General features: G+C 41.1%; 1 protein-coding gene across 10 annotated transcripts in view; it reads right to left on the bottom strand.

Annotated features, from left to right (window-relative positions):
- Positions 1 to 17,428, bottom strand: part of LOC125889357 (muscleblind-like protein 1) — a 90,395-nt gene that overhangs the window by 50,443 nt on the left and 22,524 nt on the right. For all 10 annotated transcript variants that reach the window (XM_049577245.1, XM_049577244.1, XM_049577246.1 and 7 more), the window contains exon 2: positions 10,636 to 11,709. In XM_049577245.1, the coding sequence (XP_049433202.1) occupies positions 10,636 to 10,809 (174 nt within the window). In that variant the 5' untranslated portion in view covers positions 10,810 to 11,709. The remainder of the gene's footprint in view (positions 1 to 10,635; positions 11,710 to 17,428) is intronic.

Below are 17,428 nucleotides of genomic sequence, written 5' to 3'. Positions count from 1 at the left end.
GCACTGCGCACTCACACACACATACACACACCTCTGTTTTCTACTGGGCTCTCATCTCAATACATATTGCCTTACCTATTCTCCTGTTATCTGCTCTCTTTGCTTACCACTCTCTCTTGCTCTCGCTCTCACACTCTACATTTGTTGTGTCTTTTCAAGGACTCTGAGGTATAGTGTACATGTAGGTCACAATACATTGCTTAGCTCGTGTTTGAGTGCCTATGTCTGTGCAGTATGGAAATGTATGTCTAGTTGTGGGTGTGCATATGTATATGTGAGCTGTATTCTACATAATAGAGCCTATAATTATTGTTCTACAACTCACATACAGTGACCAATGGTAAACATTAACGTATATCACATATATCTGAACACGTTTAATTGATTCAAACAGTGGCTTTTACAACACATACTGTATATCAAAGTACTTCATTGAGTTTGCAGAGTTGTTTTTTTAGATCTTACAATAATTATTTAGGTACTTTGGGGAATTTTGAACAAATATAAAAAGACATTTTCTTTTTTGATTACGATGTGCTTCTCTAATAACGTCCCAAATGGCAAGTCTGAGTGTCTACTTTTTAATTTGTGTATACATTCCTGATGAGTCACTACACAAAAAGCACTCCAAGCCACACTCCAGTCACACTGATAACTACCTTTTGAAATATTAAAATAGGTTTCTACTCATAACCTTTTTGGCATCTATGGAAATTGCGCGTCTTAGGTATGCAACTTAAAGAAAATATTTCAGAAACACCCTGGCACTGGCTCCACTTTATAACCGCCATTACACCCTTGAACAGGTTGTTTAAAGTGATTATGGGAACATAATACACAGCAGCTTCACCGTAATGACACTAAGGAATACCCTGTGTTATTACAGTAATAAGTTCACCGATTCTCAAGGACAAGTGGCATCACAAGCACGAGCTTCACCTTCGGGATAATGATGTGTATAATGACACCCAAAACAGTGTGGTAACTTTAATACACATACTGATCACCAAGTTTTCATTAAGTCCAGGTAGTAACAGCACCTTTATTGGGTTTACAGTTATCGGGAGACACTACAAGTGATTAGGGGAAAACTTTTAACTAACAGGTATCACTATGCAAACCGTGACTCTTTGCTCACGGTTTGGCCTTTCATCCACACGTAACCGCAGTTTTGGGCCCCTGTAACCAGAGTTATTTGTAACCGGAGTCCAGGGTGAACTTTTTGGAAAGGTCCGGTGTCAGCAGTCATGTGTGGACAGGATAATCGCAGTTATTTTGTCTCGTCTCCATTGTATGACATCACAGTGTGCGACGTAAACAGAAAACAACTGTGTTATTACCCGATCCAGTGTGTGCGAGAGACGATTTGAGGATGGACCTAAACAAAATACTGCTGCTATTTAGTAGCATATCAGCACTTTGTGGCTGTATCATACAACTAACGCTACTCAGTGACATGATGACAGCAGTGATTCTCACGGAGCTGCTGAGGAATCAGAATTTTCGACACTCTGGAGTTCGTTCTGCTGAGTGGGTGTGTGTGTGTGTGTGGGGGGGGGGGGGGGAGGGGTTCAGAGATTTTTGTTGTTTTTCCGGTAATGACGTTTTACTGCCTTCTGATTGGCTACAATGGCCTTACAGTTAGGAGTTATATTGCCGCCTACTGCTTTGGCATGTGTATTATATTGCTTGATAGTGGAATTTGCGGTGTCATGTGGACAGAGGTATTTTCATTACACTGCTCGTATGGACGCAGATTTTTTTAAAACTGGAGGCCAAAAAAGTTTGGTTTTAAAAATACCTGTGCTCGTGTGGACTAGGCCCTAGTGTGCGTTCCCGCCTTAGTGATTGTCTGCCCTGATTTGATGCACCTGCTCCTCATCAGCCCCATCGTCACCTGTCTCTCATTATCACCCTGCTTTCCTTGTGTATTTAGCTTTGTGCTACCTCTTTTCTCAGTTTGTCTGTGTTGGTCTTTTGTGCTCCTTGCTGGGCTGGATTCCCTCCCCGTTTTCCTTGGTTACTGGTCTGTTTCCAAATTTGTTGTTGTGAATTCACTGGTTCTTTGTTTTTTGTTTCAGTCTGCTCCTTCACTTTTGTTGCCTGCTTGTTTTCGTCTTTTGGAAACAGCTTTAACAATTAAAGCTTTGTCTTCTTTTAACTGTAAAACATGACAAGACAATTAATTTTTGTATTAAAAGTTTTCTGAAATTTGATGTTTAAATGCAAATGAAATATGCAAATGCAGCATTGTCTGATAAATATGCCCCAATTTGCATACATTTCCAGAGCAGTGGTCTGAACTGAATAAAGTGAAGTTCAAAATTCTTGTTTCATTTTGTTGATATATGAAGAGTCAATGATTTACAGATAATTTGGGGTATGCTTTTATTACACTATAAATTTAGAATATGATAGCAAAAGAAAAAAAAAAGATCAATTTTCGCCATGCTTTTTGGAATAAGATGTTATTTAAATCAGGCTATGAATGATATATGAACAAATTCTTCTGTAAAAACCTTCAGAATATAGATGTGAATAAAACTTGAAAGTTTTGCATAAGTGCTACTGTGCTACTGAAGGGAAGATTTTTGGCAAGGCGTATGAGGGGAAAAAATAGTTTTTAGAAAATGGCTTTTCAAGATATGCATTGTAAAATTCCATATTTTAGAGAAAATATGACACTGCAGGTGAATAGAGTGAACATTTTAACTAATATCACCATGAAACCTTTCTGATTATCAGGATTAGGGTTGATTATTCACATTAAGACCATTTTCTGTATTCACATTTTCTGAAAATGTATGTTAAAATATGCAAATCAGACATCCAATTAAATATGCACTTTTTGCCTACATTTCTAGAACAGAAATCTAAAAAAAACCAAAAAAACAGCATATATATTTTGGACATTTTCTTACCACTACTCTGACAGAACACATTTTATGGAAGCAAAATTGCCCAAAATCTCAAAATTAACCAGTGCATGAAAAACTGTTTCCATGACTGTGGAGTGTCTAATGGTGCCTAATAAACTGCAGCTGACCAACATCTGTGACGTCTGAGTGACTAAGTGTTTTGCTAAATGGCCAAGAAGCCTGAAGCAGCATCTGTCTCAGTGTCCAATTCACTGATCCAGGCCTCATATGACACCTTTAAGCCACTGCAGGTGGACTGAGTGTGAAATTAACACCCCTGGAGCACCAAATATAAGGCAGGTTTGTCTTCAGTTAATAAGTCAGGCGCCACACTGGCCTGAAAACTTTGGAGAACAAAACAATTCACTACTTCAACTATAAAAGTAACTGGCCAATGTTTGTTGAACTTTTGCCTTGTCTCTGTTGAAAATTTTCGCTCTGACAACCAAACACCGTCTCTGACAAAGAGCCGATCAAATTAAATCAAACAAATGGCCCTCTATCAGACACATTCTTTATAGGCTGTTTGTTTCATTGGCTTTACACAGAGAGGTAAAATCGAAACATTCTAGTTACCCTGCTGTCTGATTGGGTAATTAGCATAAATTAACAGTTTATCCTCAACAACACATGAATAATTGTTAGAAACATAAGGCAATGTTTAATCACTGACAGATTGTTAAGAATGTGACATACTGTATTTACTCCAGTTGTTAACTTCTGAGCATTGAATGCTACAAGCCAGGATACTTGTAGTTTTGTGTAAATCCCGCAGTGTTAGACAGATTGCTGTATTGACTCTAATTTGTGTGACTACATTTACTCAACTGTCCCTGAATAAAGTGCTCCTTTTACAAATAATGTATTGGCTGTCAAAGGCTTCCATTGTAAGAGAGAGAGAAAGAGAGAGACAGAAAAAAGTAAGAGGAGTGTGATATTAATATTAACGCTTTCAGCAGCTCTTCATATCCACTCTATATAGTATACATATACATGATATACAACATGGAATTTAACATGGCATGGGGAGGTTGCAGATTCAAGAAGGTAAAGTTAAACTGCATTATAGTGTCGCTGTGACTGTGAATTCCAACATAAAAGCATTATGGGATTTTGTGTTATCGTACATCAGATAACCAAGTGGAGTCCTGACTCTACAAAACTCATAAATTTAATACAAAATACCCAATACACCGTGGGAGTGAGATTGTGAGAATATTAGCCCACGTTCCTCCACTGTGAATACCACAGCAAATTAAATTACAGTGTAATGAACTACAGGGTAAGTTATCTCAACATTAGAGATCCAGGAAGCAAAACTACTAAATTTAGACGGAGGTTTAGGTTAGGGTGAGTTAGAGAATGCACTCCTCCCACAAATCTTTTCAACACTCTGAATAAAGTCTATTAAACCAGGTTATGGCAGAGTTTCCTCATAATCATTTTTTGGTGGGAACTTTTGTAATTGAATTTTAAATTATTGTTATAATTTAATCATGTTCTGGGCAGAACGTGGTCGTGATTACGGGTTAGAGGACACTGAGGTTGAATACTTGTAAAATGTCCAAATTGCCACCTCTACCTCCATCCTTTCATGTGAAAAATTCAAATAAATATCCAAAAGCAAATCCATACAACAAGGGGTGGCACAGTGGTACAATGGTATGTTGCCTCACAGCAAGAGGGTTCCTGGTTCGAACCCTGAGCGGGGGGTGGGGGGTGCTCAGAGTTTGCATGTTCTCCCTGTGTTGCATGGGTTTTCTCCATGTACTCCAGCTTCCTCCCACAGTCCAAAGACATGCAGGTTAATTGGTAACTCTAAATTGTCTGTAGGTGTGAATGTGAGCGTGAATGGTTGTCTGTCTCTATGTGTCAGCCCTGTGATAGTCTGGCAAGCTGTCCAGGGTGTACCCCGCCTCTTGCCCAAAGTCAGCTGGGATAGGCTCCAGCACCCCTATGACCCCCAGTAGGATAAGCAATTACAGAAAATGAATGAATGAATGAAGTTCACGCAACATATTTTCCATTCATACCTCAAATCTGTAAGGGCTTTACCACACCATGCTAATGGTCGGCCATCGGTCAGTGTCGGCCAATTGGCGTCTGTCACCCTAGTTTTTGTGGGGGCCGTCGGTAAATTAAATCACTCTGACTGGCAGTTTAGCTCAGTGTACCAGAAGAGACGTAAGGAAAACAAATGATTAAAGTCAACAGGGTGTAAGATCAAAACAAACTTGTTATGCAAGATTAGATTTTGATTTTAGCCATTGAGCTCTTTAGCAGAAATGGTTTGTAATTGTGTGTGTTATTATTTGCTAGCACCAGGTAAAACATCTGGTTGTGTTGATAACGTGTTAACTGGCTAACTAATGTCTTGAATCCATCCTATTGGTCTTTTGGTTTTCCTTTTTTGAATGAAAAATACAGACTACCCCTGCCTGCTGGTATGGAGAGTTATTTCCTCTCATGCAGGTGCAGAACATACGTACTAGTTGGTCATTGGTCTTTGCGATGTGTTCAAGAGCAGCTTTGTGGCCGAGACACAGGCAACATGAGGCAACACAACAGCCGGCATTAGTTGCCACTAGTTCTTTGATGTCGGTTTGGTATGTCTGAATCTTAACAGAAAAAAAGAACAAGTGGGATAAGAGAGAAAATACATCTTGAGTATAAATAGCTTTAAATAATCACTCGTCCCAAAGAACACTAAAATAATCACGATTAATTTATATCCATGACCACTTTGAAGTTTTTCATGTAATGTTGTTTTCTTTGAAGCAAGTAAATAAGTAAATTGGTAATTCCTGAGTGGGCTTGTTAGACTGCATGTTAACACTGAGTAACAATCTCTATTTAGGGCTTAACTCTAATCAGCACAAAAAGACAAATCTTTGTAGATAGAAAACCGCAATTACCGCAGCCACTCCCCAAAACTAAAACCAAATTCTTTCTATGTTTTCCTGATATAATATATTCCCAATGGTAAAAGAAATTATTAAAAAATGAGAGAGTATATGTAAACTTTAACAATGTACCATTTTGGTAGTTTAGAGGGGTTCTAGGGATTTTCACCCACCCAACAGTCCACCTAACACCTTCGTATTAAACTCTCTTATTATTCCTTTCATAAACAGCAGCCTCCGACAGCCACAGTGGATTCCAATAATTACAAGATTTTCTAGCAGAGACGAATTATTCAAATGTCAACAGAAAGGATGAAAATCTTAATGAGAAGAAATTACAAAGAAATGAAACCCAATGAGAAAATTTCAGCATGTTCATCAGTAGCCAGTCCATCATGCTGTAGCGGAGCTCCCGCGGATGTTTGGCTCATTCTCACCTGTTTCCCATCACAGCCACAATGGTGAGTTTATTGTATTTCGTCAGCCTAAATACCCCCAGAATTGTTCTTTATTCACTTACATGAAACCAGCTTTGTATCCAGCTGCTAATAGCAACAAGCTGCTGAATTCCTGTGGCAGCAGCCAAAAGAAGAAGCAAATACCCCTCTTTTTTTTCCTTCTCTAATCATAGACAGTTGTCCAACAAGTCCAAAATTGGTTGTTTGTCTGCGTCTTCAAAAACTGTCTGACTGTTTCGTAATATGGGTGTTTTCTAATCTGGTACGTCTCTGGTTAAGCTTCTCACACAAATAACATGACAGGGAAGTCTACTTCCAGTTTTGTCTGAACGCACCTGTAGCATGCTGTTACAAAAACAAAAATAAGTAGTTTTAAAGACCAGTTCAGACCAAAGATTGGCAACAAGACAAGTTGAAACAGACACTTGCTTTCAATGTCCCATTCTGCAACGTTCTTTAAACCTGCTGGTTCACACCAATGCAACTAAATGAGACAGAGTATCATCTCTATGCAACAACTCTCTGTACTTCTGTTCTGATTTCCAGCTTTTCAGGCTTATTTTGTGGCTAAATATACAATATATATGGATTGTATTCGTAATAAATATGCCACAATATCCAGCGCCAATTAATCAGTCAATGAGAATGTGTGGGTGTGTGTGTGTGTGTGGGTGTGTGTGTGTGTGTGTGTGTGTGGGGGGGGGGGGGGCATAAGCACATGCAGCGACCAGCAACAACGACCCACCATCAAACACTGACACACTGTGAGGACAGAAACTGAGGTCCATCAGGGATGGAGCACCTGCCACAGCAAGCAAACACACCATCTGCAGTCATTTTGACTTGACCATTGGACTTCACTACAAGCCGACTGGCTGTAGGAACAGGTGGCGTGCATTAGATTCTAAAACGGCGATTTGACCAGCTGAGTTGCAGGTGACACCATCAGCCACCTTGAGTCAACTTCAAAAACAGTTTCGCCTTGTTGCAAATCATTGGTCTGAACTGGGCTTAGGCATTTAACCAACCAACCAATGCAGTTGTTTTTGTCTGGTGAGGACAGCCTCCACTGGTTACTCAGACTTTTGCCAGTATGGCCATTAAAACACACACTGTTAGGTTCGTATGGCGAGTTAAGTTTTATGACCAGTCAGTCAAGGTTCATGGAAACAAAGACTATATGCGGTGGGTCTGCTATGGTCCTTTTATTTTTCTTATTCTAACATCTGACACGTGTCAACAGAACATTTATGATGTATGGTAGTATAGCTGTTGGCAGTGGTAGTAGATTTCGTTTAGCATTGGAGAATTTCAACTGTGTTGCTCCTAAAATTCTCAGTTAAGCTAACGGAGCTAACTTCAGCTGTTGCCCAAAATTGATTTTTTCATTCTGGCTAGATGGCCACCTCCCTGTCTCTGCGTCTCTCCTCTCTGCTTCATTGACGTCAGTCGCTGGGTCCTCATTTGACACTCCAAAATCGAAAAAAGGTCGGAGTAAAGGCATCGAAGCAGTTTGACGCGCCTCATAATGCTTTTGGTGTGTGTGTTCAGACACTTAAAACAATGGTTGTACTTCAAAACGATTGCGTCAGACATTTTCAGTGCATTTGGGCCTTGACAAACAGATAACACTGAATGACTGAATGAAGTTAATAAAATAAAGACATCCACATATAAAGACCAACTGGCAAGAAACTGGTTTAAAATACAGAAACGGGGACATTAATTAAATCTGACAAAGACTTTTTTAAAGCAAAGAGAAGGAGGTAAAAAGCAAGGAGAGCTATCCATGTGCCTCTCTATTCCTCCAGCAACAGCCCTTGCTCCCCTTGCCGGCCTGCATTTTAACAGGAATTAAGGGCACGGGCTATGCCAAATTGTCCAGGAGTGAGAAGCCACGTGTAAAGAACATCTATCCCTTTACTCCCTTTTTTTTCCTCTCCACATCCTCCTGCCTGTCCTTCCCTTTCCCTTTGCCCCTCTCTCCATGCCTAGCTACGTATTATGAATTCATCTGCAGATAAAGCAGATCTATCATACTGTCATGGAGGCAGGGAGGGGAGGTAGACTGTGGAATGCCCTGGCACTGAGAGCAGGGAAGGGCACTGAGCATAGTGCTACGCTTCCTCGCACATTCCCTGCTGTGCCTGCTCTCACCCTCTCCGGCTCAGTCTACACGTCTGTTTTCATGATCCGATCCATGCAGTGCCCCTGCAGCACCCCCTTTTCCTTCCTGTCTTACCTGTACCAACCAAACCATCAGAGGTCCAACCAAGCAGCCCAGAACTATAATAACACAGTACCTGGCTTAACAAGAAACGTCCCCCTCCCCATAGTTATACAGCAGGGTAAGCTGTAGCCTGGACTGGCTTGACTGACTTCCAGCTCTGGTCTCCGGTTACACTGAATCACACCCTGCTTGCCAATCAGATTGGAGACAAATTACAGGACATGTGCACAACACGGTAGACAGAACTCCAGGATCCAGAATCATTGCGCTCACTTGAGCCAAAATATCCAGATTGACTTCACTGATATCGCTGTATCCAACACATTTTCAGCATCTGGAATAATGAGGCAATAGGCTCAGGCCGCAGCGTGAGTGTGTTTGCTTGACACATGTGTGCATATTATGTGTACGTGACTTACATTCTGCATTATGTACAGTAAACGCACATGTATGCTTCGTATACAATTAAGTGCTGTACATTACAGAAGGCCAGTGTTTATGCTTGGCTGTCAGCCATGACACATGCTGACACAGCTGACCCTTTACACACTCTCCTACTGTTGTGGTAAATTAAAAGTGTTACCAGTATCCGTAGCGTATGGGCGTCCATAACTGTGAACTGTGCCCTGTACGTTCATGATTAAAGGGATAATGTGTTGCTCATAACTCATTTATATTTTTTTAATTGGCTCATCTAGTGGTGCCCACAGAAATTTTCCGTAGCAGTGGCCAGATGGGGCCACTGAAAATCTTGGGGTTGCACACCAAAACCAAAAGCCATAAGTAAATCTCAGGAATTCACTTAGGCTGGTTGAAAGTTATGTTCATATGGAGAGTGTACTTTGGCTTCTTATGTTACAGTTAATATTACTAATTATCTAATGTGCACAGTTAACGTGTGTTCCAGGACAATACTTTTAATGTGTTATGTATTTATATATGTTAGCCTTGTTCTTTAAATAGGCTGGTTGTCCTTTTCCTTAAAAACACAAATATACAGCTTTTATCTGAAGGAGTACATTGATTGAGGAACAAAACAGAGACTCGTGTGCACCCATGAACCCATTCTCACTCAGACATCTTGAGCTGAGAGTTCAAGTGACCCCTTTGAAAATGGCCATGCCAGTTGTTCCCTCGCCAACATTTCGCCTAAATTTGGAGTGTTATTTAGCCCCCTTTCCAATAGGCTATGCCAACATGGCTGGTACCGCTGGATGCCTTAGGTTGTCTAGATTCACAAGATACCGCTATCTTCTTAAAACCTAACTTAAAAAATGAGCCACAGCCTCTTTGAGACAGTGATGTTGGCCTCCAATTGTTTTTGCCAAGGGGGCCACGTCGAGGGGAGCATCAATTGTATCAAGACTTTATATTTCTTATTTTCTCTTACAACTTCTCGACCAAGTCCATTCTCTTTTCCTCCATCTTTCCATCTGCTCCCCCATTTGAACCCACCCCCCCCTCCGTCTCTGACAGAGAGTGAGAGGAGCTGCATAGTGGGAGTGTGTTGTTCCAGTGCCAGGGCAAAAATAGACAGTAAATTACAGAGCCTTCTGAGAACACCCCACTGTGCTGCATGACCTCAAAATAACACATACAGACACTCACGGAGTCACATACAAACATGAAATACACATTGTGCTGCCCTACTTCTATATTTCCCGTTCAGCCCGTTGATGTGATGATCACATAGAAACTTTTGCGATGTGCCAACTGACAGTCCTGCAATAAAGTTATGTGCCAGTGAAGGAAACTCTGAGTCTGATTCACAGATGTTAATGTGATTATGGCCTCATCTCAGCTTACCAAGACACACACACACACACACACACACACACTAAAAAGTATTTATACACACACGTATTTATCCTCTTGCCATGGCTTAACCTTGTGGCTAAGGAAATGATATCTCACTTTTCCTAACAACTTACGTGACAGACATGCATAACGCCCAGAATCACTAACTACACCTTCTCTTTATGTCTAACAGGTCCTGGCATCCCTACAACCCTAAAATAGAACCTAAAACATCCTGAAGACAATGCTCATTAACAATGCACACAAGAAAAAAAAAGGAGAAGACAGTTCAGTGATGAATGAACATCACAGGTGTTTGTCATACTCACCTTGAGTGAGTCAAAACAGGCAATGACTCTGCCGTTTTCCACTTGACAGCTCTTGGCAGGGTGGGCAAATTTGCACTCACTGTCCGGTCGTGAACACGTTCCTCTCTGGAATTCCCGACAAACCTCCAATGTCAGCCACTTTGTGTCCCGGATCGGTGTCACATTCACTGCCATTTTGAACCAGGCAGGAGGGATCGATTGAGAGGAATAGATATCCAGCAAATGCAATTACGCGTGCGTCTGTATGTTGCTAATGACACTGGGACAAATGGTGAGAAAGAATAAGTAAAGGACATGGGAAAAGGCCAGTTTTTAGAGGTTTTGTCCCCAGGGTTTGAGTCTGAGGTGAAGCCTGTGAGGCCTGGGATTCGCCTACCACCTGCGGCCCATCCCAAGAGTGTGTTTGTGGCTGTAATAGGACTCCTCCTCCGCCTGTCACCCAGGGCCTAGGCTGGTGACGGCCACAGGGGTTTCGCTTTGAAATCTCTCTTTTTCGTCCACTCTCTCAAACACACACACACACACACACACACACACACACACACACACACACACCAGTGCTGGCTATCGCCTTGCTCCTCAGCTGAACTGTCAGATGAGACAAATGGCAAAACACATTATCGATCGAGTTGGTCCATGATGAAAAGATGCAGGGCTGGAGGAGAGAGAAGGAAGAGAGAGGTGGACAGAAAGAGGAGGATGAGGAGGAGAAGGTTGTGGTTGTGGGGACGGCAAAGAGACAATCTCCTTCCGCTCACAGGAGCCGATAAAAGCTGTCTGTTTTCAGTATCAGGGTCTGCGCGCAGAGGAGGGGGGAGAGGTTGACTTCCACAGAGGAGGGCTGAGTGGCATGGATGGAGAGAGGTCTAGCTGGCAGACGGAGCAGGAGATGGAGGGAAGTAGTGAGGTGTAAGTGGTGTGGAGACTGGCTCAGTGGACAGGTTTGGCAGTCCTGGCAGTCCTGGGGCTTCTGGTGTGGCTGGCAACTCCGGCAGACATGGACAGGCACAGAGGCAGAGGTGGCTTCAGTGGAGCCAAACAGCCATGGGGGTCACCGAAAGAAGGCACTTCTCTCTGTAGAGAAGGAGGGAAGAGTGTCAGTGGAGCAGGGCTTAACGCACTCACACACGCACACACACAAATGCTCATGCCGAGGTTAATACACTCAGCCACACATTTGGATTCATACACACAGCTTCATTCGAAAATGTTTCCAAGTCATTCTCTTGCACATCCTCTCTCACAGTAGCCCTCACAGAGACTGCCAGGCTCTCAGCTGGAAAATCAAATCAAACACCATATCGCTAACAGTAAAGCTCACGCATTCAGGCGCAGACAATTTATTTCAAAGGAAGACAGTGAAAAAGAGAGAGATCAAGAGACAGGAAAAAAAAGGAAGGAAGCTGGAATAATTCAATATATGCATCTGTGTTTGTGTCCAACAAAGGTGACCTCTAGTAACGGATGACGCTAGAAATTCCAACTCTAGTTTATGATGCACAGATAAGCCAAAAACATTAGCACAAAATGAAAAAATAAAACTATTAAAGACTTTTACAAAACAACTGCGATTGATAACTTCCTAAAAAACAAGAAGGACAAGAAGACAGCCTTTTTAAGGGCATCAATAACAAATAAGCAAGTGTATCAGTATGATAGTATTATTCAGCAGTGAGTAATCAATCTGCCCATCCCTGGTGAGAGTGGAAACAGCCAATCAGCTGGCTAGATGGCTCCACATCACTCCTGGCAACTGGCCGGGTACGGCAAGAGAGATAAGGACTAGATGAGGTCACTGTGAGAGAGAGGGAAAGAAAGAATGCAACCTATTTCCGCTTTTTCCTTGTGCCACATACATTCCTGCATGCTCCTAAAATCCACTCATCCAAACACTTCCTGACCTCTGCTCGAATCCGGATGTTGAAAGAACAGACTGCCCCCCAAAACTCCTACAGCTGCTACGCTAAGTGCCCTTAACTCTCCATCCCACATGTGGTTACATCACTTAATAAGTCCCCCACACTCAGATGTAATGCTTTTATGAATATGCTGATATGCACTGCACCGATATGACGTCTGTATAAAGCAGGGAGAAGTTTATGGACATGAATTAAATACAGATGCTTTATTAAGAGTGACCTCTCTGCTACTTAAGTAGCCGCTTTATTTATACATTTATCATGTCCCTAAAGATGCATGTTCAACTCCTTTTAAGTGTAGTTTAGTTTATTTGCACCTACATGTGTATAAAAAGGACTGTAAGATTTATACAGTATTTGAACACTGTGCAGAAGAGGTTAGAATCCAAAAAATGGCTTAAGAAGATTCCTCCTCTCTTACATAACAGGAGTCATCCTTGGAGAAAGAAAAAGATAAAAATGAAGATTGCACAATTCATCAAAGTTTCAAGGCTAAGCAGTAACACCAAGGTGATAGAACTGTACAAATATAATTGACATGTACAAATTACAAAACAGTTTATATATACACATTGAAATGCTTTACAAATGAATCAGTAAACTGTTAAAAAAAATCTTCACAAATTTGAGTCCTTTTCAGATGTTTTCTAATAACACTGAGTAACATGGGTGTTGATAGTGAAGGAAGGAGGTTGCTCTTTACTCCTGAGCCGACAGCTGTGTGTCACAGGTCAGGTCTGTATTCAGAAACCTAGCAGAAGTCTTTATTGTGTGTCTGCTGGGCTGACACTACCTTGAATTGAGTTTTTTTTTTGTGTATATGTGTTCATGTGCTGGAAGGACTCGCCAACATTTAAGACTCCAAAGTCAGTTGTCAAACACTTTCACAAACTATTTGGTTAGAAAATACAAAGAGCAACAGTGATGAATGATGTGAAAACGTTGTATCAGCTTGCATTTAGCAGGGACTGTTTGGGTACAGTGGATCCTGACACTTGCAAAAGAATTAAATGCATGATTTGAAAAATAAATAAAATAAAATAAAACAAAATTAAATCAAATTAAATAAAAATAAAATAAAATAAATAAATATAGAAACAAAATAAATTCAAACATGCAATATAAAATTATGTGAACCTTGTTTAAGTGAAAAATGTAACACATTTCTCTGTCTATAGTTATACATCAGGTCCTGTGCTTGACCACAAAACTGCCTACTGTATTTTTGGTGGACGCAACAAATTCTGGCATTTTTCTCTTTTGACTGTCACAATATGTTCTGGAAACTGAAAGAAATCATACACCTAAAGGGAGGATGAGTCAGGTTGAAAGAGTGCGAGCTATATAAAAGATATTTAACAGTGGTCATCAAAGGATTGTGTTTTGATCTGGAATCAAAAAAATTAAAAAAGGCTGGTGGTTTTAAAGATGAGAGAGGAAGGAAGAAAAAGAATAAAAGTAGAAATACTCCTTTGGTCAAACATTGATTGCTTATGTGTCATGCTCTCTTCTCCTATTTGGGCCGGACACATCTGTGGTGAACTACTTTTTAAACCCAACGCTGGTATTTTGGGCAGTGTGTGTGTGTGTGTGTGTGTGTGTGTGTGTGTGTGTGTGTGTGTGTGTGTGTGCGCACGTGCGGACAAGAGAAAGAGGCCAGGGCAGCCCACTGTATCTGGCAGGAAGACTGTGTAAAGGAGAGAGAATACAGAGAGGGCTACCATTACCAGTGCATTAAATATGGAGTGGCAAAATTAGTCTTCTGCATCGCCTATTCTTACTCACTTCCTGACCTCTCCAAAACTCAATGAATCGCACTGCTTAATCCCAGATGGCAGGATGGGAGGTAGAATTTCTTGCATGCAGATAAAAGCAGGAAGACCTGCATATAAAATGCAAATGACCTCAAGGATTTTTATTTATTTAAAGGGAAATTCTAGTATTTTCCAATCTGGGTCTTATCACCACAACCAAGGAAGTTATATTTTTGTTTCTATTAGTATGCATGTCAGCAGGATGATAGAAAAACTACTGGCCCAATTTTCATGTAACTTAGTAAAAGGCTGTATACATTTTTAGATCAGATCACAATCACAGAGCAGATGCATATTTTTTACCTCCATTGTTAACATGCAGAATAGAGTATTTGGCCTTGATAGAGGTCTGTGCTTTCCGAGTGCCCTTCTAGCTTTTAAATGTGTGGCCATTTTGATTGTCAGTCATGCTAAAAGCTTGGGAGGAATTTCAGTCAGTAAAGGGGCTGATACCAAAACCTGAATTGCCCTATCTCAAGTCCGTATTTGGTTTGTCCATTCTGGGCTACAGTAGTAACAACATGGCAGACTCCACAGCGGACCAGCTCTATATGTAGATATACTGTAACTGACTCATACAACAACTCTGATAAAAACAAAATACTTGGATCAGGCTATTCTCATGCACTATTCAAATGTTTTCCTACACAAAGTAATGCACCGGAATTCAAACATATCCAACATAATGATGAACCAGTAATTTGTGCATAAGCCATAACAGGAAGCAGTGCCTAGCCAACATATTCTCACTCCGACCTCGTCACATATTGACATTTGGTCATGGACTTTCTGCATCCACATACGACATGCAAGGTACCCTGAGTGTGTTGGTTTGTTTATGTTCTAGGACACCATGTCAGGTTCTCTTCTTTCAAGATACACTTCTGTTTTCACAGGAAATATAAAATTTACATAAAGTCAATGTTTGTTGGACCTGTGCAACACCCCTCCCGCCCGCCATTTCATCCTTGCCCCGCCACATTTCCCCTTGACGCTGCCGGGCACCAGTTAACTATAAAGGCAACCGGCTGCATATTATGCCAACGTGAAAACATGCCTTTTTTTGTTGGTTTCTGACGCAGCAAGTCACTGCCCACGTGCCAGATTTCGATGACCACGTAGTGAGACCACGCTCGCCAAGCAGTCTAGTTAGGAGTTTTTCCTTATCCGCTGTGAGGGTCCTAAGGACAGAGGGATGTCGTATGCTGTAAAGCCCTGTGAGGCAAATTGTGATTTGTGATATTGGGCTTTATAAATAAAATTGATTGATTGATTGATTGATTGATTGATTGATTGATTGATTGATTGATTGATTGATTGATTAGGAGACAGGTTAGGGTGGTGGATGGGTCACAAAACACAGGACTTTTCCCAGCACACATGGAACAGAGTGAACTTCTAATCATTTTAGGGCACATCCTCACCGTGTTTCTTTTCCTAAACAGTAACCACAGTAACTTCACTAGCCTGGACCTACCCCATACCTTAATTTTGTAACTTTACATTAGGGATGTAACGTCATTTATGAGCCTTAAATTCCTAGGATATCATACAAACTGTTGTGTGTACACTTTTGTAGGCTATCATACGAACCACTGTATAAGGATACAATGTTTGGATGCAGCACGAGCCTCTGAAAGGTCCCAAATAAATCTGAATTTTAAAGAAATTATTTTAAATGCCTGACCAGATTTTGTTGCGAGATTTTGTTTTATACACACACACACACACACACACACACACACACACACACACATATATATATATATATATATATATATATATATATATAAATGGGATCACAGCAACTCTGTACCCTTGTTGTTACTCAATTCCATGGCCTGTTTTGTGAAAAAAAAAAAAAGACATTTGTGTTGAAAATGTCCACACAGCAAAGTTTAAAATGGATTCTCTGGAAAAAAAAAAAAGAAAACATACACTTGCACGCCTAGTGTACCAGTTTTGGGCCAGAAATATGGCTCACCGCAGTTTTGCTGTCGCTGTTTCCGTGGCTTCGGGTCCAAGCAGAGAGGAAATGTGAGTTCATAGAGAAAACCCACTAAACATCCAGTAGCACTGAACTCTACCATGCACTGACATAAAAGAGAATATGCCCCATTTGCAACAACTGCATGAATGGAAGACAAGGAAATAGCTGGATAATGTACACAAATCAGATTAGACAAACTTACCCTGCAGTCCTAAGGCAATGTCATGCTAGTTTTCTCAGAGGAGTTCTGTTTTCTGTGGGTTTTCACACAGCACTCGTGTGATTCCCCAGTGGAAACAGCTATGACAAAATGAGCAGCCGTGAGCTTTGACATCAAATAAAGTAGATTTAATAAATGGGGCTCCACCTACATGTATTATTAGCCCCAGTTTCACACAGATATATCTCGTGCCAAAAGCTTGAACTAAATTCCCATCAAACAAGCACAACCCATTTGAAAACCCGGAGTGAGTCAGCCTCATTAGACGAGCTCACGTCAAAACAGAGGATTAAAACTAAAGGGGTGAAAAATGTGAGAAATGACTCTGGCATTGGGGAAATATATAAATAAAGGAGTCATCAATAAGCATCTCAGCATGTGTGAATAATGCATGTGGCCATTTCCCGTAGCCAGGGGCAGGAGATATTATTACACCATCAGATCAACTAGCCAAGGTAATAAGTTGGAAAGGAGAGGGAGGTGGAGAAGGCTGGGGATATTACAGCACGCAACCCCCAACCTCCCCAAAAAAGACACAAACCCACATACACACACTTTATTAAAAGTATAGAGAGCAAAATCTTAGCTAAACATTTTGGTTCACTTGTGACTTACTTCAGCTGTTGACATGTGGTCTGTACACAGCAGAGTGTGATGCAGAGAGTGTTACAGGGTTCACGTCTTCTCCTTATTTAAAGGAAGCCACCTGATCTGTCTGCCAAAATGGTGCCACTCTTTTGGCTGAACTCTGGATTATTTCATGGCTTTGACAACTCTACAGTAAAAACCAACAGATTGAGCCTCCAGTGACACCACTGGTTACATGAATGTGACGTTGACAAGTTGTGGT

The sequence above is a fragment of the Epinephelus fuscoguttatus genome, linkage group LG5 (genome assembly GCF_011397635.1).
Source record: "Epinephelus fuscoguttatus linkage group LG5, E.fuscoguttatus.final_Chr_v1".
Classification (NCBI taxonomy): domain Eukaryota; kingdom Metazoa; phylum Chordata; class Actinopteri; order Perciformes; family Serranidae; genus Epinephelus; species Epinephelus fuscoguttatus.
Note: the sequence above shows the minus strand (reverse complement) of the source record. Positions and strands in the feature narration are given on the sequence as shown.